Source organism: Oryctolagus cuniculus, chromosome 16, assembly GCF_964237555.1.
Source record: "Oryctolagus cuniculus chromosome 16, mOryCun1.1, whole genome shotgun sequence".
Classification (NCBI taxonomy): Eukaryota; Metazoa; Chordata; class Mammalia; order Lagomorpha; family Leporidae; genus Oryctolagus; species Oryctolagus cuniculus.
Window position 1 is genome coordinate 15,714,577 of NC_091447.1, and position 24,878 is coordinate 15,739,454.

The window sequence follows — 24,878 nt, forward strand, 5'->3', positions numbered from 1 at the left end:
GCAGAGTTACAGAGAGGAGAGAGATCTTCCATCTGCTGGTTCAATCCCCAAATGGCCTCAATGGGTGGCACCAGGAACTTCTTCCAGGTCTCCCACGTGGGTGGTAGGGGCCCAAGCATATCCTCTGCTGCTTTCCAACGAGCATTAGTAGGCATCTGGATCAGAAGTAGAACAGCCAGGACTTGAACTGGCACCCATATGGGCTGCAAGCACTGCAGACAGCGGCTTAACCCACTGCACCACCGTGCTGGCCCCAGTACCTTTATCTTTATAGTAGCTCTGTAAGGTAGATATTATTTCCATTTTCTAAATTAGCTAATTTAGACCTAAAGAGGTTTGAGCACAAGTTTACACAGAAGTGAGTGAGAGAGTAGGAAGTACAATCAGTGTTTGTCTGCTCTTGTTCCTCGTCATCCTGTGACATGTTAGAAATGGAAAATTTAGAAAATGGCCAGTAAGGAAGAAAATACTTTTTGGAATTTTAGTTTTTAAAAAAAAACATTATTTAGAATATTCAGAATTAGAGAATATAAGTGTTCTTATAAAATTTCTTTTAAAAAATACTAAAAGTTTGGGTCCAGCACCGGCGCAGTGGGTTAATCTTCTGCCTGTGGTGCCGGCATCCCATATGGGCACCGGTCCTAGTCCCAGCTGCTCATCTTCCAATCCAGCTCTCTGCTGAGGTCTGGGAAAGCAGTAGAAGATGGCCCAAATCCTTGGGCCCCTGCACCCAAATGGGAGACCGGAAAGAAGCACCTGGCTTCAGATCAGCACAGCTCCGGCCATTGTGGCCAACTGGGGAGTGAACCAACGGACTTAAGACCTTTCTCTCTGTCTCTCCCTCTTACTGTTTGTAACTCTACCTCTCATATATATAGATAAAATATTAAAAAATACTAAATGTTTAATGCAAGAATCAATGGTAACTGGTTTTGAATCATCTGAATCTAATCTGAATGTAATAAAAGTCTCACTGTTAGCTTTGTTAAGTGTGATTTTTTAAGGGCATTTTATAATAGCAGAAGTTAGATAATATTTGAGAACAAGAAAATGAAGAATTTCAAAATTTTTCTGTTAATTGCAGAATATTTCGTGGAAAGCAACCTCAACTGTGTTGCCTGTAAAAATATTTAAACTATCTTGTTTTTGTAGAGTCAGCGTGCCTCAGTGAACATGATGGTTGGTGACTTGAGTTTGATGTCACCTGAACTGAAAATGGGAAAACCTCCTTCTGCAAGTTCAGACCTGTATGCTTATGGCTGTCTTTTATTGTGGGTATGTTATTTGTTACTGAAGTAGGTCAGTGACATATATACATATATTTATATATATATAAAGTATATATGCAATATATATTTTATTACATATGTATTTCAGTATATAAAATGAAATTTTAAAAAATTTACCAAACTATCAAAACTATGGATGTTTTGATAGATTTAACAAAAGGTGTGCAGGAGCTGTACACTAAAAACTACAAAACATTGTGACTCTACAGGGGAAGGAACTCTGTGAAATGTGGCTCTGCCTTACTGAAGGGAATGATGATAATGTCTGGGTTGGAAGAGCACAGGGAAGGCTCATTGTTCCCCAATGCGCACATATTAATTCACAAGTTAGTCTTCAGGAGAATTTGTAGACACTACGTTGATGGATATTTTAGTTCTATATTTTAATGACTTTAAGGAAAAATGAATTAGTTCATAAAGCAAGTGTTTTTTTTTATTATTTTTCTCTCAAAATACATTTAAAGTTAAAATGTGAATTGATTTATGAAAGCTACAGAGCATATGACTATGGCAGCAATCATGAAATTGTAAGTAATTGTAAGCAATCATAAAATTGGGAAAGCAATTTTACATGGTATTATGCTTTCAATCTGGGTGTCTTTGTGTTAATTGCTAGTATTATAGGAATTGCAGTTGGCTTTTGTGATTTATTTTGTATCCTGTAACTTTGCTGAACTTATTAGTTCTAGGTGCACTTGGTAGATTCTTTGAGATTGTCTTTGCAGACAGTTGTGTTATTTGCTGTTTTAGTTTAAATGTGGTTTGAGTGTATGTCCCCAAAGTTTCATGTGCTTGGAAGCTCGGTCCCTAGTATGGTGGCATTGAGATGGTGTAGAACTTTTAAGAGGTTGGACTTAGTGGAAGGTGATCAGGAGTGTGAAGGTACTACTCTTGAAAAGATTTTAATGTAGTTCTCACTGAACCTTGCTTATAGTGATTATATATAAGTGATTATAAAAAGAGTGAGCCCGAATCTCTCTTGTTCCTGTTTCCTCATGTGATCTCCCCATCTTGCACACCCTTCCACAGTGATGGCAGCTGCTCTGTTCTCATGCAGCCAGAAGACCCTCACTAGAGCTTAGCAGATGCCAGAGTCCTGCTCTTATTATTTCTAGAACTGTTAGTTCCATAAACCTCTTGTTTATAGAGTACCCAGCCTCCAGTACTTTGTTACAGCAACACAAAATGGACTGAGACATGTGAAAATAAAGATAATTTTATTTGCTTCTAATTTATTGCCTCCAGTTTTTCTTTTACATATATGACTATACTGTTTAGAACTCCCAATACTATGCTTTTTTTCATTTATTTATTTATTTATTTATTTTTCTATGTTGAATAAGATCATTGAGAATGGACATCTTTACCTTGTTCCTGATTTTATGGGTGAAACCAGTGAGGCATTCATAAATCAGTATGATATTAGCTGTAGGTTTTTTGATAGATGCCCTTTTTTTTGAATACTTCTAATTTTTACTTATTTAACTATTTTTGAAAGATGGAGAGTGGAAGGGTGGGAAATAGAAATAGATATATCTTCTATCTGCTGGTCCATTCCTCAAATACTCACAACATCCAGGGCTGGATTAAGCTGAAGCCAAGAGCCCAGAACTCAGTATGGGTCTCCTGCATGAGTGATGGGAACCCACTTGAGTCATCATCTGCTACCTTCCAGGCTGTTTGTTAACAGGAAGCTGGAATTGGAAGTGGAGCTGGCACTCTGATAGGGAATGCAGTTGTCCTGAATGTTGTCTTAACCACTGTACTAAATGCTTGCTGCCACAGATGCTCTTTACTTCACAGCAGATGAACTTTGCCTCTTTCCTGTTGCTCTGAATATTTCTTTTCATGAGTGGGTATTGAATTTTGTCGAGTGCTTTTTCTTCATTGATTGCTATGTAAATTTTCTTTCCATTATGCTGTTAATGTAGTCGATTACATTGGTTTATATTTCAAGATTGAACTAACCTTGCATTACCAGAATACACTCCATTTGGTCATGATATATGTTTCCTTTTTTAAGTTGCCAAATTTTGTTTGCTTAATTTTTGTTGAAGAGTTTTGTATCTGTATTCATAAGGGATATTAGTTGGTAGTTTTAGTTTAGTTTTTATCTGGATTTGGTACTAGGTTAATATTAAGTTCATAAAATGAAACAAGAAGTGTTTTTTTTTTCCCCCAAAAGAAATCATATAGAATTGGTGTTAATTCTGTTTTAAACATTTGTTAGTATTTGCCAATGAAATTATCTTGGCCTTGGCATTTTGTTTTTAGAAATGTTTAAGTTGCAAATTTGATTCCCTTAGTGGTCATAGAGCTATTCAGAAGATTATTTCAGATTGGGTGAGTTGTGGCAGTTTGTTTTTCAAGGAAGAGACCAGTTTTGTCTGTGTTGCCAACTTTCTATGTGTAGAGTTGTTCTTAGTCTTGCCTTATTATCTTTTGACCTTTGAGGTTTGTTGTTATATCCTATTTCATTCCTGGTATCGTAATTTGCCTTTCTTTTTTCCTTTGCCAATCTTGCTAAAGTTTTGTCAGTTTTTCAAAGAACCAGCTCTTTGCTTCTCTGTTGTTTTTCTGTTTTCAATTTTGTTGATTTTTGCTCTTACCGTTTCCCTATATATATATGTGTGTGTGTGTGTATATATATATATATATTTAAACAGATTTTATTTATTTGAGAGGCAGAGTGACAGAGGGAGAGACTGAGAGAAAGGTCTTCCATCTACTGGTTCACTCCCAAGATGGCCGCAATGGCTGGAGCTGGGCTAGTCCAAAGCCAGGAGCCAGGATCTTCTTCTGGGTCTCCCATGTGGGTGCAAGGGGCCCAAGCACTTGGGCCATCTTCTACTGCCTTCCCAGGCCTTAACAGAGCGCTGTATCAGAAGAGGAGCAGCTAGGACTTGAACTGGCACCCATTTAGGGTTCTAGTGCCACAGGTAGAGGCTTAGCCCACTATACCACAGCGCCGGCCCCCCAAATATACTTCTTTTTTTATTATTTTTATTTTTTGACAGGCAGAGTGGACAGTGAGAGAGAGAGACAGAGAGAAAGGTCTTCCTTTGCCGTTGGTTCACCCTCCAATGGCCGACGTGGCTAGCGCACTGCGGCCAGCACACCGTGCTGATCCGATGGCAGGAGCCAGGTACTTCTCCTGGTCTCCCATGGGGTGCAGGGCCCAAGCACTTGGGCCATCCTCCACTGCACTCCCTGGCCACAGCAGAGAGCTGGCCTGGAAGAGGAGCAACCGGGACAGAATCTGGCGCCCCGACCGGGACCAGAACCTGGTGTGCCGGCACTGCAAGGCGGAGGATTAGCCTAGTGAGCCACGGCGCTGGCCCAAATATACTTCTTTACCTACCTCCTCCATATTTTGATGTTATTTTTAAAAGATTTATTTATTTGAAAAACTAGAGTTACACAGAGAAGGAGAGACAGAGAGAAAGGTCTTCCATCTACTGGTTCACTCCCCAAATGGCCACACGATATGAATCTGTTGAGCCAATCCGAAGGCTGGAGTCAGGAGCTTCTTCCTTTTCTCCCACATGGGTTCAGGGGCCCAAGAACTTGGACTATCCTCTGCTACTTTCCCAGGAGCATTAGCAGGGAGCTGGATTGGAAATGGATCAGCTGGGACTCGAACTGACGCCCATATGGGATTCTGGCACTGTAGGCTTTAACACACTACACCAAAGTGCCAGCCCTGATGCTTTGTATTTTAATCCTGTTCTACAAATATTTAATTCCTTTGAGACTTCTCCTTGGCCCATAGATTATTTAGAACTGTGATGTTTAATTTTCAGGTTTAGAGATTTTCTTGTTGTATATGAGAATCCTTCAAAAAGTTGTAGAAAATGGAATTAGAAGATAAGTTTATTTTGGTGCAGTAAAGTTTGGATATCTGTGCGTAGGATAGATCTTTTAAAAGTCCATGGAGGGGTCACTGCTGTGGTGCAGCGGGTTAAAGCCCTGGCCTGAAGTGCTGGCATTCCATATGGGCGCCGATTCTAGTCCTGACTGCTCCTCTTCCGATCCAGCTCTCTGCTATGGCCTGGGAAAGTAGTAGAGGATGGCCCAAGTCCTTGGGCCCCTGCACCCACGTAGTAGACCTGGAATAAGCTCCTGGCTCCTGGCTTTGGATCCACACAACTCTGGCTGTTGGCGGCCATCTGGGGAGTTTACCAGCGGTTGAAAGACCTGTCTCTACCACTCTCTGTAACTCAAATAAATAAAAATAAATTTTTTTAAAAGTCCATGGAAAGTGTGTATTAGGAAAAAAACTATGAATGGGGGCCAGTGTTGTGGTGTAGCTGGTAAAGCTGCCACCTGCGATGCTGGTTCATGTCTTGGTTGCTCCACATGTATTCCAGCTCCCTGTTAATGTGCCTGAGAAAGCACCAGAGGATGGCCCAAGTGCCTGGGCCCCTGTGCTTATGTGAGAGACCTGGAGGAGGCTCCTGGCTCCTGGCTTCTCAGACCCGATCATTGCAGCCATTTGGGGAGTAAACCAGTGGATGGAAGATCTATCTCCTCTCTCTTTAACTGTCTTTTAAATAAATAAATAAATAAATCTAAAAAAAAAAAAAAGAACCTATGAATGGCTTTCTAATTTGTTTTACACAAAGTAAATTTATTTTCATTTTACTTAAGAGGCAGAGAGACAGAAGAGAGACCTTCCATGCACTGGTTCACTCACCAAATGCTCACAAGAGCTGGAGCTGGGCAAGGTTGAAGCCAGGGGCCTGGAACTCCATCCAGGTCTCCTACATGGTTGGCAGGGACTCAAGTACTTGAGTTCACTTACTGCCTTCCAAGGTGCCCATTGGCAGGAATCTGGAATCAAGAGCAGAGCCAAGACTGCAGCACAGGCACTCCAATATGGGATGTGGGTCTCTTAACCAGTGGCTTAACTGCTATGCTAACTTCATTCCCCAGGACTACTAAGTTCTAAACACAACTTTTTTTTATTAATTGAAAAAATATTAAAGTGTTTTTAGTGTGCACATCTACTCTGGTTGAAACTTTAAGAACCCTAGGAAGCATTTGATCACTCTTGAAAATGGTTTTACCGTACAAAGAACTCACCTGATTTCTTTAAGTGTGCTTTTCTGTAGTCAACAGAATCTGAAGAGGTCTAGATTTGACTTTTTTATAGAATCAGTAGTTTGATACTTTGGAAATTTATTTATTCTTATTTTGTTTTACAGCTTTCTGTTCAAAACCAGGAATTTGAAACAAATGAAGATGGAATCCCAAAAGTGGATCAGTTTCATTTGGTATGTAAATTTTTTTTGTTATATATTGGTTTGAAACATGCACAGTTATGCAAACTTAAGTATTTGGAAACATCTTTCAATTTTTGTAAGAATCCAAAAATAGCACTTATGATAAACAAGGTTTGGAAAAATTCAATGCCCTGCTTAGCACCATTGCCAGAATTTAACATTGCTGAGTTGTGTGTTTGTCACACTGATGATATAAATAATTAATAATTAAGGATAAATATTGTATACTGTGTATTCCAAGATTATATTAAAGTTAATGTTTTATTGCAATTTAGCTTTTTACAGTACTTAAATACTTTTTTAAAAAAGATTTATTTTTATTTATTTGAAAGGCAGAGTTACAGAGAGAGAGAGAGGGAAAGACAGTGGTCTTCCATCTGCTGGTTCACTCCCCAATTAGTCACAATAGCGGGGCTGAGACAGCTGAAGCCAGGAGCCGGGAGCTTCATCCTTGTTTCCCATGTGGGTGCAGGTCCCAAGCACTTGGGCCATTCTCTGTTGCTTTCCCAGGCAAATTAGCAGTGAGCTGGATTGGAAGTGGAGCAGCTGCAACTCAAACTGGTGCCCATATGGGAAGCTGGCATTGCAGATGGCAGCTTAGTCTACTGTGTCTCAGCACTGGCTCCTTAAATACTTTTTTTTTTTTTTTTTGGTGATCTATCTATGCCATTGTGCTTGCTTTGTCATTCATGTATGTGTTCAGCCAGGATTCTTTGAACATGTAGACTATACTGGGAATTGAACCAGGTGCTGGAATGGCAAGAATTGCCTCATTGAAAATTAATAATTTAGAAATGTGAACAAGTAAACAACAGAGACATGTAAGTATAGTATAAGAAAGTACTTTGGGAGAAGCTTTTTAGTTCCTCAGAGAAAGTGGGAATCCGGTAAACTAAGAGGTTAAATATGATGGCGAGTCTAAATTTTATGGTCAGTCTGTAGAAGTCCTCATGCCATTTTGATAGTTTGGACTACAGTGAAGGAATATAATTTTGCTTAGTCATAGTCCCTTATTTGACCACAGAAATATTCTGTCTTATAGTGCCTACTAATATATCATGAAATTTTTAACAACACCCTTAGAAACGACTTTGCCACTCTTCTTTGATAGCAGTGAAAAGTATTCACAGCTTTTAGGAGATTATGAAAGTGTGTGTTGTGCTTCCTTAGCTATTTCTGTGGAATGGGGTGGCAAAGAAGATTGATAAAGGTTTATGCTTTCAGAAAAATCTGTGATGAAAATTTCTTGTTATTTGTCAATGACCGACAGTGAACACCTGAAGCCCCTGGCCTTTCAGGTCAGAAGACAGATTACTTTCTACTAAGTTATTCTGAAATTTCACAACTGAAAAGACATCTATTATCTTAGAGTTTTGTGAGCCAGGAGTCTGGGGCATGCTTATTTGGCTCCTCAGTTTCAGAGTTGCTCACAGGCTGCCAACCAGTGTTGGCTTGCAGTTCTCATCTTAGAGCCCAGCTGTGGACTGAGAGGCCTCCAAGCACACATATTTGTCCTTGGAGTTCAGTTTGTTTCAGTTGGGAGGCCGGGGGGCCTGAGGTCCCGTGTTCTTTTCTGGTTGTTGGCCAGAGGTAGATTCGTTCCTTTGCCATATTTCCATCATGGAGCTTGTTTCATCAGAGTGTATGAGCAGAGAATGCAGTAGAGTCTATTAGCTTGTTGTACCTGAGCGAGTGCAAACAAAGGAGCTCCACACATTGATAAAATTTGATGGTCCTTTATTGCCGGCGATGGAGAGTGGGATCATGCCCTAAAGAACTCTTGACACTGAAGCCCAAAGCAACAGGGTTGATAAAGGCAAAAACCACAAAATCAGGAGGGGAATTCATGGTTGCTAGGAACAGGGGGGAATACGTGGTTACCAGGGTCAAGCTGACCTAAAACCTATGGGAAACTAGTATCAATTATAATCTTGACAATACCAGTTATAATCTTAACAATTCCAATTATAATCTTGACATTGCTCTAGGTATTGGTTTTAATCATATGTAGGACATAGGCAAATTACATTTTTATCATTAACCCAGGTGTAGCCTACCCACTTCCAAGCGATCATGGTAGGGGGTTTCTGTGCTCTGCCAAGTGTGATGTAGTGGACTGCTGTTGTTCAACTGTTTTAGATCATAGTTTCAGACCAGAGTCTCACGGTGGGGGGTGTGTGTGTGTGTGCTTTCCCAGAATGGAGTCTCAAGTGCTCCAAAATGGAGTCCCTACTGTCAAGGTGTTACTTCAAGCTAAACAGAAGTCAGAGTTCATCACCAGCTCCGAGATGTGGCATCCCATCACTCTGCTTCATGAGCGTGCTTTGGAAAGTTTGTGGAAAGTGGAATGAAAATATGTTTATTTTGGTGCACATAATAATGAAATCCATGCATAGCTTTTTCATAATATGTGTTTCTGTGAACTTTTGGAAGACCCCATGTTTTATCTTTGTTAGAAACAATTTTGTAGGCCCAGCCTACATTTGCAGAGAAGGGATTACAGAAGGGCTTGAGATGCTGGGCTCCCTGCTAGTTGTACGTATAATGAAGATGAATAAATACATGGTCTCTGTTGACTATGGGCTTGTGTAGTATTTGCGTCTATGATCTGAGGCAGCTATCAGTGCTGGGCATGGGATTGTCTTTCCTTACATTTTGTGCCTGCACACAAGGCACCACACTGAAGTCTGGACTTTGGAGATGGCACTCCACAGATGGAGAAGAATTCCATGAATTCATGGAATCAGGAAGTTTAAAGAGTTATTAGAGAATAATTAACTTGTCAGAAAAATTCCTCCAAAAATATCAACAGATGACATTCAGCCTCTGCTTAAGTATTTGTAAGTTGAGGGTAACCCATGTCACTGTTGTTAAATTTCATGTTTATTTTAAGGTTAATTCCTACAAAAAGATAACATGTAGATGATACAAAATTCTCAAGTTACCAAAGGAAGCATGTAAGTAATCTATGTGCACTATCTCCCTTTTCCCAAATCCTCTCCATAGAAACACCAGCACTCCTGCTCATTTCTTGTACATCTTTCCAGGAATATCTATGTATGAATTTGTTATTTAAAAATAGATTATTATTTTAATATGTTTTTAAAAAATACATGGCATTTATTTGTGGTCTGTAAACTCAGTGAGGGCAGGGGCTATATACTGTGCCTCATTTTATCCCCTCTATCCCCTATGCAAGGGTAGGCATAGTAAAGGGCTTAAGTATTTGTTGAATGAAGGAGCCTTGCTTCCTTATATTTTCATAGTGAACATTCTTAATTTCTTGGGCCTTTTTTTTCTCCCATTTCCTTCATGTTTTTAATTCTTCTGGAATTCACTTTTACATATGACCTGAAGTAAGGATATGATTTTATCTTTGTGTGGACTGTTAGTTAATCCAGCACCATTTATTCAGTAGTCTTATTCTCTACTGATTAATAATACCCTCTGTCCTATGCCAAATTTCCATGCACTGAGGAATCTGCTAGGGGCTCTTTCTGTGTCACAGACTTGTTTTCTGACCCATTGCCATGTTGCACTGCTGTAAATACTGTGCCTTTGTTGAAGGCTTTGGCTTTCCTTCTGGACCTTTTTCTTCAATGCTGTCTTGGCTGTTATTTTATTGTCCCTCATGAATTTTGGCACCGACTTGTTAAGTTCTCTGAAAAACACTCTTCAGACTTGGGATTATGTTGAATTTATAGGTTAATCTGAAGGATAATTGCTATCTTAATGAAAACATTATCTTTGTAGTAAGGGAAATAGTATTTCTCCACTTATCTAGGACTTGTTTTACATATTGCTGTATCACATTGAATCTAGTTATTATTATCTTTAATAACTTAGCATGTCTGAAATTGAACTGTATGCTATAGGCTGGTGCCATGGCTCAATAGGCTAATCCTCCACCTGCGGCGCCGGCACCCCGGGTTCTAGTCCCGGTCGGGGCATTGGATTCTATCCCGGTTGCTGCTCTTCCAGTCCAGCTCTCTGCTGTGGCCCAGGAGTGCAGTGGAGGATGGTCCAAGTCCTTGGGCCCTGCACCTGCATGGGAGACCAGGAGAAGCACCTGGCTCCTGGCTTCAGATCAGCGCGGTGTGCCAGCTGCAGCACGCTGGCTGCAGCGGCCATTGAGGGGTGAACCAACAGAAAAGGAAGACCTTTCTCTCTGTTTCTCTCTCTCTCCCTGTCCACTCTGCCTGTCCAAAAAAAAAAAAAAAAAAATATGCTATAAAGATTTTTTATCATGTTTCATAATTTAATGGTATTTTCTTTAATTTTCATGTTAATATGTTATTAATACAAAAAGAACAGATTCAGTGTGGTTCCTAGACACAATTCTAAAATACACAGATGTTTTCCTTCCAGTTTGGCAGTGTTTTAATTTGCTTATTATTTTAAGGTGTTTTAAATTCAATGAAATGATTTTCAGTAAAGTTTTATAATCAGTTTTGAACAATTTTATTGAGAAATAATCTATCCTTATAATTTATCCATTTAAATTAGTTTTTAGTGTAGTCATAAATATATGCAGCCATCGCCACAGTCAATTTTAGGATATTCTCATCACCTACAAAAGGAACCTGGAAACTCTTCTGCTATCACCTCCCTTGTCTCCACCCCCTACTCTAACCCTAAGCAATTACTAGTCTGTTTTATGTGCCTGTAGATTTATCTGTCCGTTCTGCAGATTTATATGAATGGGATCATATAGTATCTCAGCTTTGATGACTTCTTTCACTTAGCATAATTTTTCAAGGTTTGTGCAAATTATAATATCAGTACTTTTTAAAGCATTTTTTAATTTTATTTTTTAGTTAGTTTTTAACAGATTGAATATGTTTTATATGGAACAATTCTAAGAAAATAATGATATTCCTTTCCTCCCTCCCTCCCCCGGCCTCCCACCTGCCTTCCTCTCCCTTTCTGTCTTTTTGTTGTTGGGATAACATATTTTAAATTTATATTACAGCAAAAAGACTTAATATTTCACAAAATAAGAAGTTTAATGAGTAAAAAGCTAAAAGACCCTAGTTTAGTGGGAATATGGACAATGGCTATAAACAGTAGCTTAATGGAAAAAATGACCATATCACCCATATATAGTAAATTTTAAAGTAATCACAGTTCATTAAAACTATAGTAGAGTAACATTCTTAACCATTGATTTGACAAAGTATAAAGCAAGTTTTACAAAACTATATTTGCAGCAGTACTGATACACAGACGGTTTTTTTTGTTGTTGTTGTTGTTGTTTCTTAAATTTTAGTTTCCACATACAAGGGAGCACGTGCAGTATTTGTCTTTCTCTGTCTGGCTTATTTTATTCAACATGATGTCCTCTAGTTATGTCCAATTTACTGCAAATGGTAGAATTTCTTTTTTATAGCTGAAAAGTATTCCATTGTATATGTATACCACATTATCTTTATCCATTCATCTGATCATGAACACCTTGGTTGGTTCCAAATTTTGGCTATTTTGAACAGTGCAGTTATAAATATGGTAGTGCAGGTATCTTTTTGATAGTGTTGGAGTCTTTTCCCTATATACCCAGTAGTGGTATTACTAAATCATATGACAAATCTATTTCTAATGTTTTAAGATATTTCCACATTGTTTTCCACGGTGGCTGAACTAATTTACATTCTCACCAACAGTGTATTACTGGTCCCCTTTCTCCACATCCTCTCCAGCATCCTCTGTATGTTTTGGAATTTAGGCATTCTGATAGAGGTGAGGTGATATCTCATTGTAGTGTTCATTTGCATTTCCTTGATAGCTAGTAATGTTGAGTGTTTTTCCATATATTTGTTGGCCATTTGTATTTCTTCTTCTTCTTCTTTTTTTTTTTTTTTTTTTTTTTTTAGGTTTATTTGGTTGGTTGAAAGGCAAAGTTGCAGAGATAGATAAGGAGACACAAAGATCATCCATCTGATGATGGTTCACTCCCAAATGGCTGCGATGACCAGGGCTGGGGCCAGACCAAGGCTAGGAGCCAGGAACTTCCTCCAGGTCTCCCACGTGGATGCAGGGACAAAAGGACTTGAGCCATCCTCTGCTGCCTTACCAAGCGCATTAGCAGGGAGCTGGATCAGAAGTGGAGCAGTCAGGACTCGAACCAGAGCCCGTATGGGATGCTGGTGCTGCAGGCCATGTCTTTAACATGCTGTGCCACGGTGCCAGCCCCTGTATTTCTTCTTTTGAGAACTATCAGCGAAAGAGTCTGAGTTTGAGATAATCCCATTTGTTTAGTTTTGTTTTTATTGCCTGTGTTTTGGGGGCCTTGTTCAAAAAGTATTCCCATACACCAATGTCTTGGAGTGTTTTCCCTAGATTTTCTTCCAGCAACTTCATAGTCCCTGGTTTTAAATTTTTGTCTTAGATCCATCTTGAGTTGATTTTTATGTGTGGTGAGAGATATAGATCTAATGTCATTCTTCTACACACTCACACACACACACATAAATGGAATAGATCTCTCTTTCTCTCTCTCTCTATATATATATTCTCATCCTCATGTTATATGTGTATATGTATATGTATATATATAGTGGTGTCATGTGTTTTCATATTTACTTCTAGTGCAGGATACCCTTCAGAATTTTTTTTTTTTTGACAGGCAGAGTGGACAGTGAGAGAGAGAGAGAGAAAGGTCTTCCTTTGCCGTTGGTTCACCCTCCAATGGCCGCCATGGCTGGCGCGCTGCGGCCGGTGCACCGTGCTGATCCAATGGCAGGAGCCAGGTACTTCTCCTGGTCTCCCATGGGGTGCAGGGCCCAAGTACTTGGGCCATCCTCCACTGCACTCCCGGGCCACAGCAGAGAGCTGGCCTGGAAGAGGGGCAACCGGGACAGACTCTGGCACCCCGACCGGGACTAGAACCCGGGGTGCCGGCGCCGCAAGGCGGAGGATTAGCCTAGTGAGCTGCGGCGCTGGCCCAGAATTTCTTTTAAGCTTGGTCTGCTGGTTGTGAATTCTCTCAGTTTTGATATATAATCCATTTTGCCAGCACTATGTGTTGAAGCGATTATCCTTACTCCACGGTATGGTCTGAGAACATTTGTCAAAAATCAGTTAGCTTTATGTATGTGGATTAATTTCTGGGCTGTCTGTTCTGTTCCACTGCTCTGTGTATTAGTTTTTTATGCCAGTACCATGATGTTTTAATTACCATAGCTTTGTAATATGCCAACCTAAGTCTTTTGGTTGTAGAACTTAATCTATTTACTTTCAAGGTTAGTATTGATAGACAGGGACTAAGACCTGTCATTTTGTTGGTTGGGTAATGGTTCCGCCTGCTCTGTTAGTGAATTTGGTGGTGTCATGTGTTTTCATATTTACTTCTAGTGCAGGACGCCCTTCAGAATTTCTTTTAAGCTTGGTCTGGTGGTTGTGAATTCTCTCAGTTTTTGGTTATCTGGAAAATACTTTATTTCTCCTTCAGTTTTAAAGGATAGCTTTGCTGGTTGGAAGTTTTTCTTTTAATACCTTGACTATATCATCCCATTTTCTTCTGGTCTGTAGGGTTTCTGCTGAGAAGTCTGATGTTAATCTAATTGGTTTTCCTTCATATGTAATTTAGCGTTTTCTCTGTCTTTAGGATTCTCTCCTTTAGACAGCATCTTATGGTGTTAGCCCCCAGAAGCTAAGGTGAATGTGAGCATAGCTCTGGGGCTAATGCCCAAAACCCTCCACAGTTGTGGGATGCAGGGGATCTGTCCTTTGCACCACGTACTGCCCTGACTCTGACTCTGACTCTGACACTGGTAGGAGTGGGACAGCGAGGCACTGCCAGACTTTGCAGCCGAGTATTGCGCTCTGTGGGAGTTGGGGAGGAGAAGGAAGAAATGACGCTTCCCTGCTGCAAGTCCAGCTGTTGCTCAGACCCCAGTCAGCTCCCTAGGCTCAAGTAAAAGTCAGTGGATGACTTTTTTAGCTCAGACTTCCCTCTGAGCTAAAACTGCAAGTTGCGGGGTGTGAGGCAGTTTCTTCCTACCTTGATATGGTAAGATGGTGGCTGGCAGCTGCTGCATCCGCCTTCTCTCCTCTTGTCCAGTGGAGTCTTGGTTGTGCTTTCACTTATTTGCCAGAAATTTCTGTCAGTCAGACTCCGGAAACGTCCATCTAGCGTGGCTGTACCCTGTTCAGCCACTTTGGATCCTCCATGTACAGTATCAGTACTTTTTTTTTTTTTTTAATTTCTCAACAATACTGTGTTGAACAGATATACTACATTTTATTTATTGTTTGTTGATGGACATTTGAGTTGTTTCTACCTTTTGCCTATTATGAATAATGCAGCTCTAAACATGTGCATACAAGTTTTTGTCTGGACATATGTTTTCATATCCGTGGGAGTGGAATGACTGGATCACGTGGTAACTCTGCATTTAGATGTTTCAAGAACTGCTGGGCTGTTTTCCAAAGGAGTGACACCATTTTAAATTTCCAACAGCAGTGTGTCAGGGTGCCAGTTTCTCCTCATCCTAGCCAACACTTGCTGTCTGACTTTGTGATTCTAGCTGTCTTGTGAGTGTGAAATAGTGCCTCAGTATGTTTTGATTTGCATTTTCCTGGTAACCCATGATGTTGAGCATCCTTTTATGTGTTTATTAGGCATTTGTTTATCTTCCTTGGAAAATTGCCATACAGAGCTTTATTTATTTATTTATTCAGGTATTCTGGTGTTTATTTTTATTTATTTTTTGACAGGCAGAGTTAGACAGAGAGAGACAGAGAGAAAGGTCTTCCTTCCGTTGGCTCACCCCTGAAATGGCCACTACGGCTGGCGCACTGTGCCGATCCAAGCCAGGAGCCAGGTGCTTCTTCCTGGTCTCCCATGTGGGTACAGGGCCCAAGGACCTGGGCCATCCTCCACTGCACTCCTGGGCCACAGCAGAGAGCTGGACTGGAAGAGGAGCGACTGGGACAGAATCCGGCACCCCAACCGGGACTAGAACCCGGGGTACCGGCACCGCAGGCGGAGGATTAGCCAAGTGAGCCGCAGCGTCGGCCCTGGTGTTTATTTTTATAAATATGTTTATAGTTATATAATTTTGGAGCAATATTTATTCATTAAAGAAAGCAGAGATACTACAGATAAGTGGAAACAAAAATTTTAAAGCCACACCAGCCAATTACAATAGGTGATGTTTTCATCCTTTACCCATTATTTTTTTATATTGTTGTTTTTACTTACTTGACACTTTGACCATTAATTTTTTAAAAGATATTTTGTTTGAGGGACAGACAGAAATTGTGACAAAGGTAATTAATATGAGATGTTAATAGGGGAAGCAGGGTGAGGAGTATAAAGGAAATCTTTGTATTACTATCTTTGTATTTTTGTTTTGTAACTTTGTTCTGACATAACATGTTAAAAAATAATGGGAGAAAGCATGCATGTTTTCCCTTAGGCAGGCTCATTCCCTAAACGCCTGCGATGTTGGGACTGGGCCAGAGCTGAAGCTGGGAGCCAGGGATTCCAATCCAGGTCTCCCATGTGGGTGGCATGAACCCCATTGCTAGGGTCTGAATTATCAGGAAGCTGGAATCAGGAGCTGGAGGCCAGCATTGAACCCATGTGGGCTAGCTCAGATGTCTGCCACCCTTTGCCAATTTTTAAATCAGGTTATTGTCTTTTCATTATTGAGTTGTTGAAAGTTTCTTACTTGAATTTTCTTACTTGATTTGCAAATATATTCTCTATATCTATGGGTGGTATTTTCACTTTCTTTATGATGTTGTTTGAAGCACAAAAGTTTCTAATTTTTACAAAAGCCATTGTTTCCTTTGTTGCTTATGCTTTCAGTGCCAAATCTAAGAGTCCTTTGCCAAATCTAAAGTCACTAAAATTTTTCTCTGTTTCTTCTTAGAGTTTTAGGATTTTAGATTTTTACATGTAGATCTTTGATATATTTCAAGTTTAATTTTGAATATTGAAGTGTAAAGTTACAGCTTCCTTGTTTTGCATGTGACTGTTCATTTGCTCTGGCATCATTTATTAAGAAGACTGTTTCTTTCTCCATTGAATGGTCTTTACACCCGTGTCAACATCAGTTGACCGTAAATGTATTGATTTGTTTCTAAACTTTCAAGTCTATTGCATTGATCTACAGATGCTTGTAGACTTACAGTGGGATGAAATCCAGATAAATCCATTATAAGAAGAAATAGAGTAAGTTCAAAACTAATGAATACACTGGATGCACAGAACTGCATAGCTTAGCACACAGTGAACTGTGGAGTATTGGTTAGTTACCCTTGTGATCACATGACTGGGAACTGTGGTTTGCTGTAGCTGCCCAGAATTGGAGAGTTCATCATAGTACACAGTGCTAACCTGAGAAAAGTTTGAAATTCAGAATTTAAATATTTTTTTTTCTGAATTAACATTGCTTTCAACCATTATAAAGTCAAACCATTGTAAATTGGGGACTAATTGTTTATACCTGGTCTTTTTCTCATATCATAGTGTCTTGATTACCATTGCTGTGTAATTGAAAAATGTAAGTTCTCCTGCTTTGTTCCTTTGGCAGGATTGTTCCATCTATTCTAAGTCCCCTGCTATTCTATGTGAATTTCAAAATTCAGTTGTCGGTTTCTCCAAATAAGTCACTTGAGATCCTGATAAGGGTTGTGTTTGATATGTAGTTCAGTTTGGGGACTATTGCCATCTTACAATCTTTTTTTTAAAAAAGATTTATTTATTTATTTGAAAGTCAGTTACACAGAGAGAGGTGAGGCAGAGAGAGAGAGGTCTTCCATCCACTGGTTCACTCCCCAGTTGGCTGTGCTGCCGGAGCTCTGCGCTGATCTGAAGCGGGGAGCCAGGAGCTTCTTCCGGGTCTCCCATGTGGGTACAGAGGCCCAAGCACTTGGGCCATCTTCTACTGCTTACCCAGGCCATAGCAGAGAGCTGGATGGGAAGTAGAGCAGCCGGGTCTCAAAACCCACGCCCATATGGAATGCCATCACTTCAGGCCAGGGCATTAACCCGCTGCACCACAGCGCCAGCCCCCACCATCTTAACAATCTTAATAAGTCTTTTGATCCATAAGCATGGGGTTTTTTCTCCATTATGTAGATATTTAATTTATTTCAATTTTTTTTTATTTTTCAGAATATAAATTTTACACTTCTCTCTTTAAATTTATCCCTAAGTCGGAGGGGGTTTTTAGTCTAACTGTTAAGATGCCTGCATCTCACATTGGGAGTGCCTATGTTTGAGTCCTGACTCTGGTTCTGGACTCCAGCTTCCTGCTGTTGTAGACTTTGGGAAGCTGTGGTGGTGTTCAGTTGGGTTCCTGATACACATATGGGGATTTGGATTGTATTCCCTCTCCCAGTTTCAGCCTGGCCCAGCCCCAGCTGTTGTTGGCATTTGTGGAGTGAACTAGTGGAGGCAGCGTGTGTGTGAGGGGACTCTCTATCTCTGTCTACCTCTCAAATAAAAAAATGTTAAACAAATTTATTACTAATTATGTTACTTTTCTGATGCTATTGTGAATAAAATGTTTTATTTTATTTTTTGGTTGTTCATTGCAAGTGTATAAAAATAGTTAACTTTTTTGTATTGATCCTAGATCTTGCAGGTGGGCTGACTTCATTAATTCTGATTTTTAGTAGTTTTTTTTAGTGTTTTATATAAGTGCTATCTATTGATAGATATAGTTTTACTTATTTTTTTCCAGTCTTTTTTTAAAGGACTGATTTTTTAAAAAAGGTTTATTTATTTATTTACTTGAAAGGCAGAAATAGAAGGAGAGAGAGACAGTCTTCCATCTGCTGTTTCACCCCCACGTGGCTGCAATGGCTGGGGCTAGACCAGGCCAAAGCCAGGAGCCAGGATCTTCATCAGTCTCCCACATAGATGCTGGGGCCCAAATACTTGGGCCATCGTCTGCTGCTGTCCCAGGCACATTAGCAGGGAGCTACATCAGAAGTGGAGCAGCTGGGACTCAAACTGGCACCCATATGGGATGGTGGCACTGCAGGCAGAGGTTTAAACTGCCATGCAACAGTGCTGGCCCCTGGATTTCTCTTATTTATTTATTTTTTTCTACCTACAATCTTCTATACAATGTTGAGCAGACATCTTTGCCCTGAAAGGGGAAAGTATGTCTTTCACTATTAAATATGTTAATTAGGAGTTTTTGGTAGATGCTGTTTACCAGGTTGAGGAAGTTTCCTTCTATTCTCTTTCATTTCATCCTGTTCTATTCTGTTAAAGTCTTTTTTCCCTTAATCATAAAATGGCACTGTATTTTTTTCCTACATTGAGACCATCTTTTTTTCTATTGATATGAAGCATTATATTAGCTAACTTCAGAAGGTTAAACCAACCATGGACTCTTGGGGTAAACCCCGTATGATCATGGTGTATAGTTATATAAAAATATTTCTGGATTCAATTTGTTGAGAAGCTGTGAAACAAATATGTAAGAGATACTGGTCTTTAGTTTTTTCTTTTTTTATGTATGATGTCTTTGGTCTTCATTTCAGGGTACTGCTGACCTCATAGAATGAGTAGGAAGTATTCTCTCTATTTTTTTGAAGAGTACATATGAGGAACTGATATTATTTCTTTTCTTGAAAGATTGATTGATTGATTTGAGAGGCAGAGTTATAGAGAGAGGGAGAGACAGAAGGAGAGGTCTTCCATCTGCTGGTTCCTCCCCAAATGGTTGCAGCAGTGGAACTGGGTTGATCGGAACCCAGGAGACAGGACCTTTCTTCCGGGTCTCCCACACTGTGCAGGGACCGAAGCACTTGAGCCATCTTCCACTGCCTTCCCAGGCCATAAGCAGAGAGCTGTATCAGAAATGGAGCAGCCGGGACTCGAACCAATGCCCATATAGGATACTGGTGCCTCAGGTGGTGGTGGCTTAACCTACTCTACCATAGTACCGGCCGCAATTTTATTTCTCTAACTTGGTAGAATTCAATGATGAAGATATTTGGACTTGGGCTTTTCTTTATTATTTTTATTATTCCTAGTCTAATATCTTAATTTGTGATAGTTTATTTATATTCTCTATTTCTTCTGAGTCAGTTGAGGAGTTTGTTCATTTTGTCTAAGGCATCTATTTTTTTTTTTTTTTTTTGACAGGCAGAGTGGACAGTGAGAGAGAGACAGAGACAGAGAGAAATGTCTTCCTTTTGCCGTTGGTTCACCCTCCAATGGCCGCCGTGGCCGGCGCACCGCCTAAGGCATCTATTTTATTGGCTTGTAGTTGTCCATATTTTCCTTTATAACCCTTTCTATTTCTGAAGGCTCAGTAGTAATTTCCCCTCTTTGATTTAAGATTCTAGTAACTTGAACATTTTCTTTTTTTCTTAGTCAATCCATATAATGTCAATTTTGTTGATTTTTTTCCCAAACAACCAGCTTTTGATTTAATTGACTTTTTCTGTTCTCTATTTCCTTACTTTCTGTTCTAGTCTTTATTTTCTTCCTGTGCTAGTTTAAATTTAAATTTATTTTAAATTTAAATTTAGTTTGAAACATAAGATATCATCATGCCTTATAAAATTAATAATTTCCATGATTCTCTTATATATATTTATATATATATGTAAAAATTGATACGATTTATCTACAAGAGAGGGAAAGACAGAGTGCTTCCATCTGCTGGTTCACTCCCCAGATGGCTACAATACCTTTTTCCGGATCTCCCACGTGAGTGCAGGGGCCCAAGCACCTGGGCCATCTTCCACTGCTTTCCCAGGCTGTTAGCAGGGAGCTGGATCAGAAGTGGAGATCAGAAGTAGAGCAGTCAGGACTCGAACTGGCATCCCTATGAGGTGGTGGCTTTTACTTGCTACACCACAACATCGGCCCCTCAAATATATGTATTATTAAGTAGCTGTTGTTTTCAAATCAAGACCTCAACAAGATCCACATGTACTGAGTTAATTCTATATCTCATAAATCTCTTTTGATTTATAAATTTTCCCCACACCTTCTTCCTTTTCTTTATGCCATGCATTGGGTGAATTATTTCATTTCCTACTTTTGGAGTTGGCTAATTTCATCCTTCTAGTTTTGTATATTTGCCTTTCCCCCAATTAAAAGCACTGGTAGGCTGGTGCCTTGGCTTACTTGGCTAATCCTTCGCCTGCAGCCCCTGCACCAGTCTGAAAGTCCTGGTTGGGGCGCCGGATTCTGTCCCGGTTGCTCCTCTTCCAGTCCAGCTCTCTGCTGTGGCCCGGGAGGGCAGTGGAGGATGGCCCAAGTGCTTGGGCCCTGCACCCGCATGGGAGACCAGGAGGAAGCACCTGGCTCCTGGCTTCGGATCGGCGCAGCGTGCCGGCTGTAGCAGCCATATGAGGGGTGAACCAACGGAAGAAAGACCTTTCTCTAGTCTCTATCACTGTCTAACTCTGCCTGTCAAAAAAAGAAAAAACAAAAACAAAAATAAAGCAAAAAGCACTGGTAGACAGGGAAGCTTTATGAAACTCAGATATAATGAGAATATTTTATTATTCAGGTTGTTATTTGGTGTCTCGTCACAATAAAATTGATCAGGGGAAGTTAATGTAGAAAGTTTCATTTGTGCAAGGGTGTATCTTTAGTTTTTGTATTCATTTCATTAAAATAATCTATAATATCCTTTAATAGTTGGTGGGACTAGTTTTTTCATTTCTGTGTTTTTATCAGAATTTTTGTGGTTCTTGAAATATTTAAAATTTTTCTAGTTTCAAGGTAAAATATGTATTTATTGGGATCCCATAAGCTTTTTTTTTTTTTTTTTTTGACAGGCAGAATTTTTTTTTTTGAGAGAGAGAAAGGTCTTCCTTCCGTTGGTTCATCCCCCAAATGGCCGCTACGGCCGGCGCACTGCGCCGATCGCATCCAGGAACCAGGTGCTTCCTCCTGGTCTCCCATGCGGGTGCAGGGCCCAAGCACTTGGGCCATCCTCCACTGCCTTCTAGGCCACAGCAGAGAGCTGGACTGGGAGAGGAGCAACCGGGACAGAACCGGTGCCCCAACCGGGACTACAACCTGGAGTACTGGCATCACAGGTGGAGGATTAGCCTAGTGAGCCAGAGAGCCAGCCCTCTATAAGCTTTACAAATTAGGGAAAGTGAAAATATTTATGATGAGAGTCCTTATTGTCCAATTTGTGATAGGACTTTTGTTTGTTTCAAATCTGCTTTTTTGGTTTTGAAAGAGCGTGCTGGTTTTTTTATTTAAATTTTATAATTTTTAGTTTATTTTAAATTTATTTTAGTTTTAAGTTTATTTTATTTTATTTTATTTATTATAGAAGAGACAGAGCAATCTCCCTATCTACTGGTTTGCTTCCCAAATGCCCTCAATGACTAAGGCTCAGTGCTAGGAACTCAATCCAGGCCTCCCATGTAGGTGGCAGGAACTCAGTTACTTGAGCCATCACTGCCGCCTCCAAGGGTCTGTAATAGCAGGAAACTGGAGTCAGGAGCCAGAGCCTGGTATTGAACCCAGTATGCCAGTGTGGGCCACAGTTGCTTTGTCCGGCTCCTTAACTGCTAGGTTAAGTGCCACCTCCCTTCCCTTTGGTTTTTATCTATTGAAGATTCTCTTTAAATATACTTAAAAATATATTCTGTAGAGTGCAGTGTGGATATTGGCATTCATTAATTTATCAAATATTTACTGTTCTAATTTCTGGGGATGAAGTGATAAATGAAGATTTTTAACTTTAAGGGTCTTAGGGTCCAATGAAAACTAGCAACAGACAAATGATTATATTCAGTGTGATGAGAACCTTGACTGGAGTAATGATGATGGCAAATACAAGACTGTTGTTTACTGCTGTTTACTGGAAGGGTGGTGCATAACAAATGCAGGCTCCTTTGTGAGGATGATAAAGGTAGTGGTGGTAGGAGGGTTTCTAGGAGGTGATCACTTCAACACTGGGGCCAGAACAGTTGACTTGGTTAAACAGTTTACCTTTGTGGAAGAAGCATTCCAGTGTGGAATTTTCACAATGTCCAGTTCTGTAAAGGAGGGAAAAAGAGAAGTCATCAAATGTCCTTTGCTGGAATTTCACTTGTTTCTGAAAGATTTTGTTCATGATTCCCTTTTTCCTTTTTTGTTTTTCCCCCAGTAACTCAATAGTAAGTCTCCTTTTACAATAGAATAGAATCTTTAAAAATCTAGAAAATCTTTAAAGATCTAGAAAAGTTTGACTTTACCTCTTGCATCAGTGACAGAGTTTTAGAATTGAATCATCCTTCCTCACAGGTTTGTCCTTTTGTTCATTTTTTTTGTGTGTGTGTGATTTTAGTTGTGTTTTGTAACAAATATTTTTCTTGCAGGATGATAATGTCAAGTCACTCCTCTGTAGCTTGATTTATTGTAGAAGTTCAATGACTGCTGAGCAGGTTTTGAATGCTGAATGTTTCTTGCTACCTAAGGAGAAACCCATTTCAAATGCAGAAAAAGATGCTGAATATACCCAATATAAAAAGGAGGAAGAATTAAAAGTGGAGAACTTGGACAAATATAAGGAAAAGACAAGAAATGGTGAAGCCAATTTTGATTGATAAATTAGTGTTCTGTTAGTTTCATTAAAAAGCTTTTAGTTTGGTTATTAAAATATTTGGAAATGTTCTTTACGTAGTTGCATTGGATCTTTGCTATTCAGGTTGTGAAAAATAAGATTGTTTGGCTATACAAAGTTTTTTTATGTTTTGAAATTTTGTCAAGGTTGGGGTTGTTAAAGAATTTTCTGTATGTAATTTTTGTAACTGAATAATTAGCTTATGACACTTACAGTAAGAAAGATTATTAGGTTGCTGGACAAAGTCTTATGTAGATATTCAGTATGTTGGTTGGCTGATGATAAAGGTTGATAACTTTTATTCAACAAATGATAGTTGACATCTACTTTGTGTCCAGTTCTGGAAATAAAAGGATAAATAAAGTGTGGTCCTTACACTTATGGAGCCCATTGTCTGTTGATAAATTCAGACATACAAACAGATCTTCATAATTCTACACAGGCTCTCCAACGGCAGCTCTGGGCTTGTGGGCTCATAAAGAGGGTGCTCCCTCGGTGGAGGAGTGGTGTCAGGGAAAGCTTTCTGGAGGAAATGACACCTTAATTAAATCTTGAAGGATGAATAGTGAAAGTGAAGACAGGGGCAGGGGTATCCTATTAGCAGAGAAAGCATAATGAGAGCACTGAAAGCAGAAACTGTGTTGTTTTTGTAGTATAAAATACAAGGCACTGAAGCCAGGTAGGTAGCTGAGTGCTTTATTTGAAATCATAAAACAATCATACCTAACAGTTTTATAAAAAATGCAGAATCGTTGAATTATAAACAGCTGTAGCCTCTTGAATTCCATCTTTACCTGCCATCAGGATAGGAGACTAGTGAGAAGGCAGTTACAGTAAAGGAGGTGAGAAATGATGAAAGGAAGACCTAGGGAAGTATAAGTGGAGCTTAATGCAGGACACATTTGTGAAACAGTTAAGAGGCAGAATCATGTGAACTTTATGATTGAGGTGTATTCAGACTACAGCCATACTGCTGTTATGTCTCTAGTTGCCTATTCAGCATCCAGGCATCCTTTCTTTCCTAATAGTAGAGCTTCTGCATTATTTGCAATGGCAGTGAACTCAGCTGGACTGCATTTAGCATTTCCTCGGGTGGTTGAGGCCTCGATCCTCTTCTGGCAGATAAGGCTGTTTGAAAAGATAAGCTGGGTGATGTCCCCTTTGCTTTTATTCCTTCCCTACTGTCTGGAAGCCCACAGGACGGCTAGAATTTGACCTTGAGGATGCAAGCCCTGAACTAGGGTGATGGAGTAGCAAGTTTGAAGGAGCTGTTGTGTCTGATGTACAGCCTCTGGGTTGGCCTCCAGATTTCATGTTGTTTGAGGGAACAGCCACTGACTACATCAGTGTGTGGTTCCTGTACCAGTACTTTCAGCATCCCCTGGGAACCTTTCAGAAACACAGATGCTTGGCACTGCCACTAAATCAGAATTTTTGGGTGGTAGAGCCTGACATTCTGTTTTAACAAGTTCTTAAAGGCATCTGGTAGATACTGAAGGGAACCAACAACACAAAATGAAGCCTTTGCTACCCTTTGACTTTCCTGTTTTGTAATAGAACTTAATTTTAGGTAATTTAGTAATAAAGACACAGAAGTGAATCACATAGCCCTGTTTGCTTTAAAATAAGTAGCCAACTAGAGGGAATGATACAGGCAGGGAAGGATTGGAGCAATGGAAAAAGTCAAGACTGGTACATCTTGCTAACGTAGCTGAGGCAGTGAAAAGGTCCTCCTTTTCAGTCCACACAGC

The 24,878-nt window shown here is 39.8% G+C and overlaps 1 protein-coding gene across 6 annotated transcripts in view; it reads left to right on the top strand.

Annotated features, from left to right (window-relative positions):
* The window catches only part of STK31 (serine/threonine kinase 31), an 85,385-nt gene extending 61,643 nt beyond the window's left edge, over positions 1–23,742 (top strand). For 5 of the 6 annotated variants that reach the window (XM_051852819.2, XM_051852818.2, XM_051852822.2 and 2 more), the window contains exons 22-24: positions 1,153–1,275; positions 6,497–6,565; positions 22,883–23,742. In XM_051852819.2, coding sequence (XP_051708779.2) covers positions 1,153–1,275; positions 6,497–6,565; positions 22,883–23,110 — 420 coding nt within the window. In that variant the 3' untranslated portion in view covers positions 23,111–23,742. Of the gene's footprint in view, positions 1–1,152; positions 1,276–6,496; positions 6,566–8,771; positions 10,732–22,882 lie in introns of those variants that run through there. The other variant, XM_070059658.1, reaches the window with a different exon arrangement.
* The last annotated feature ends 1,136 nt before the right edge of the window (positions 23,743–24,878 follow it).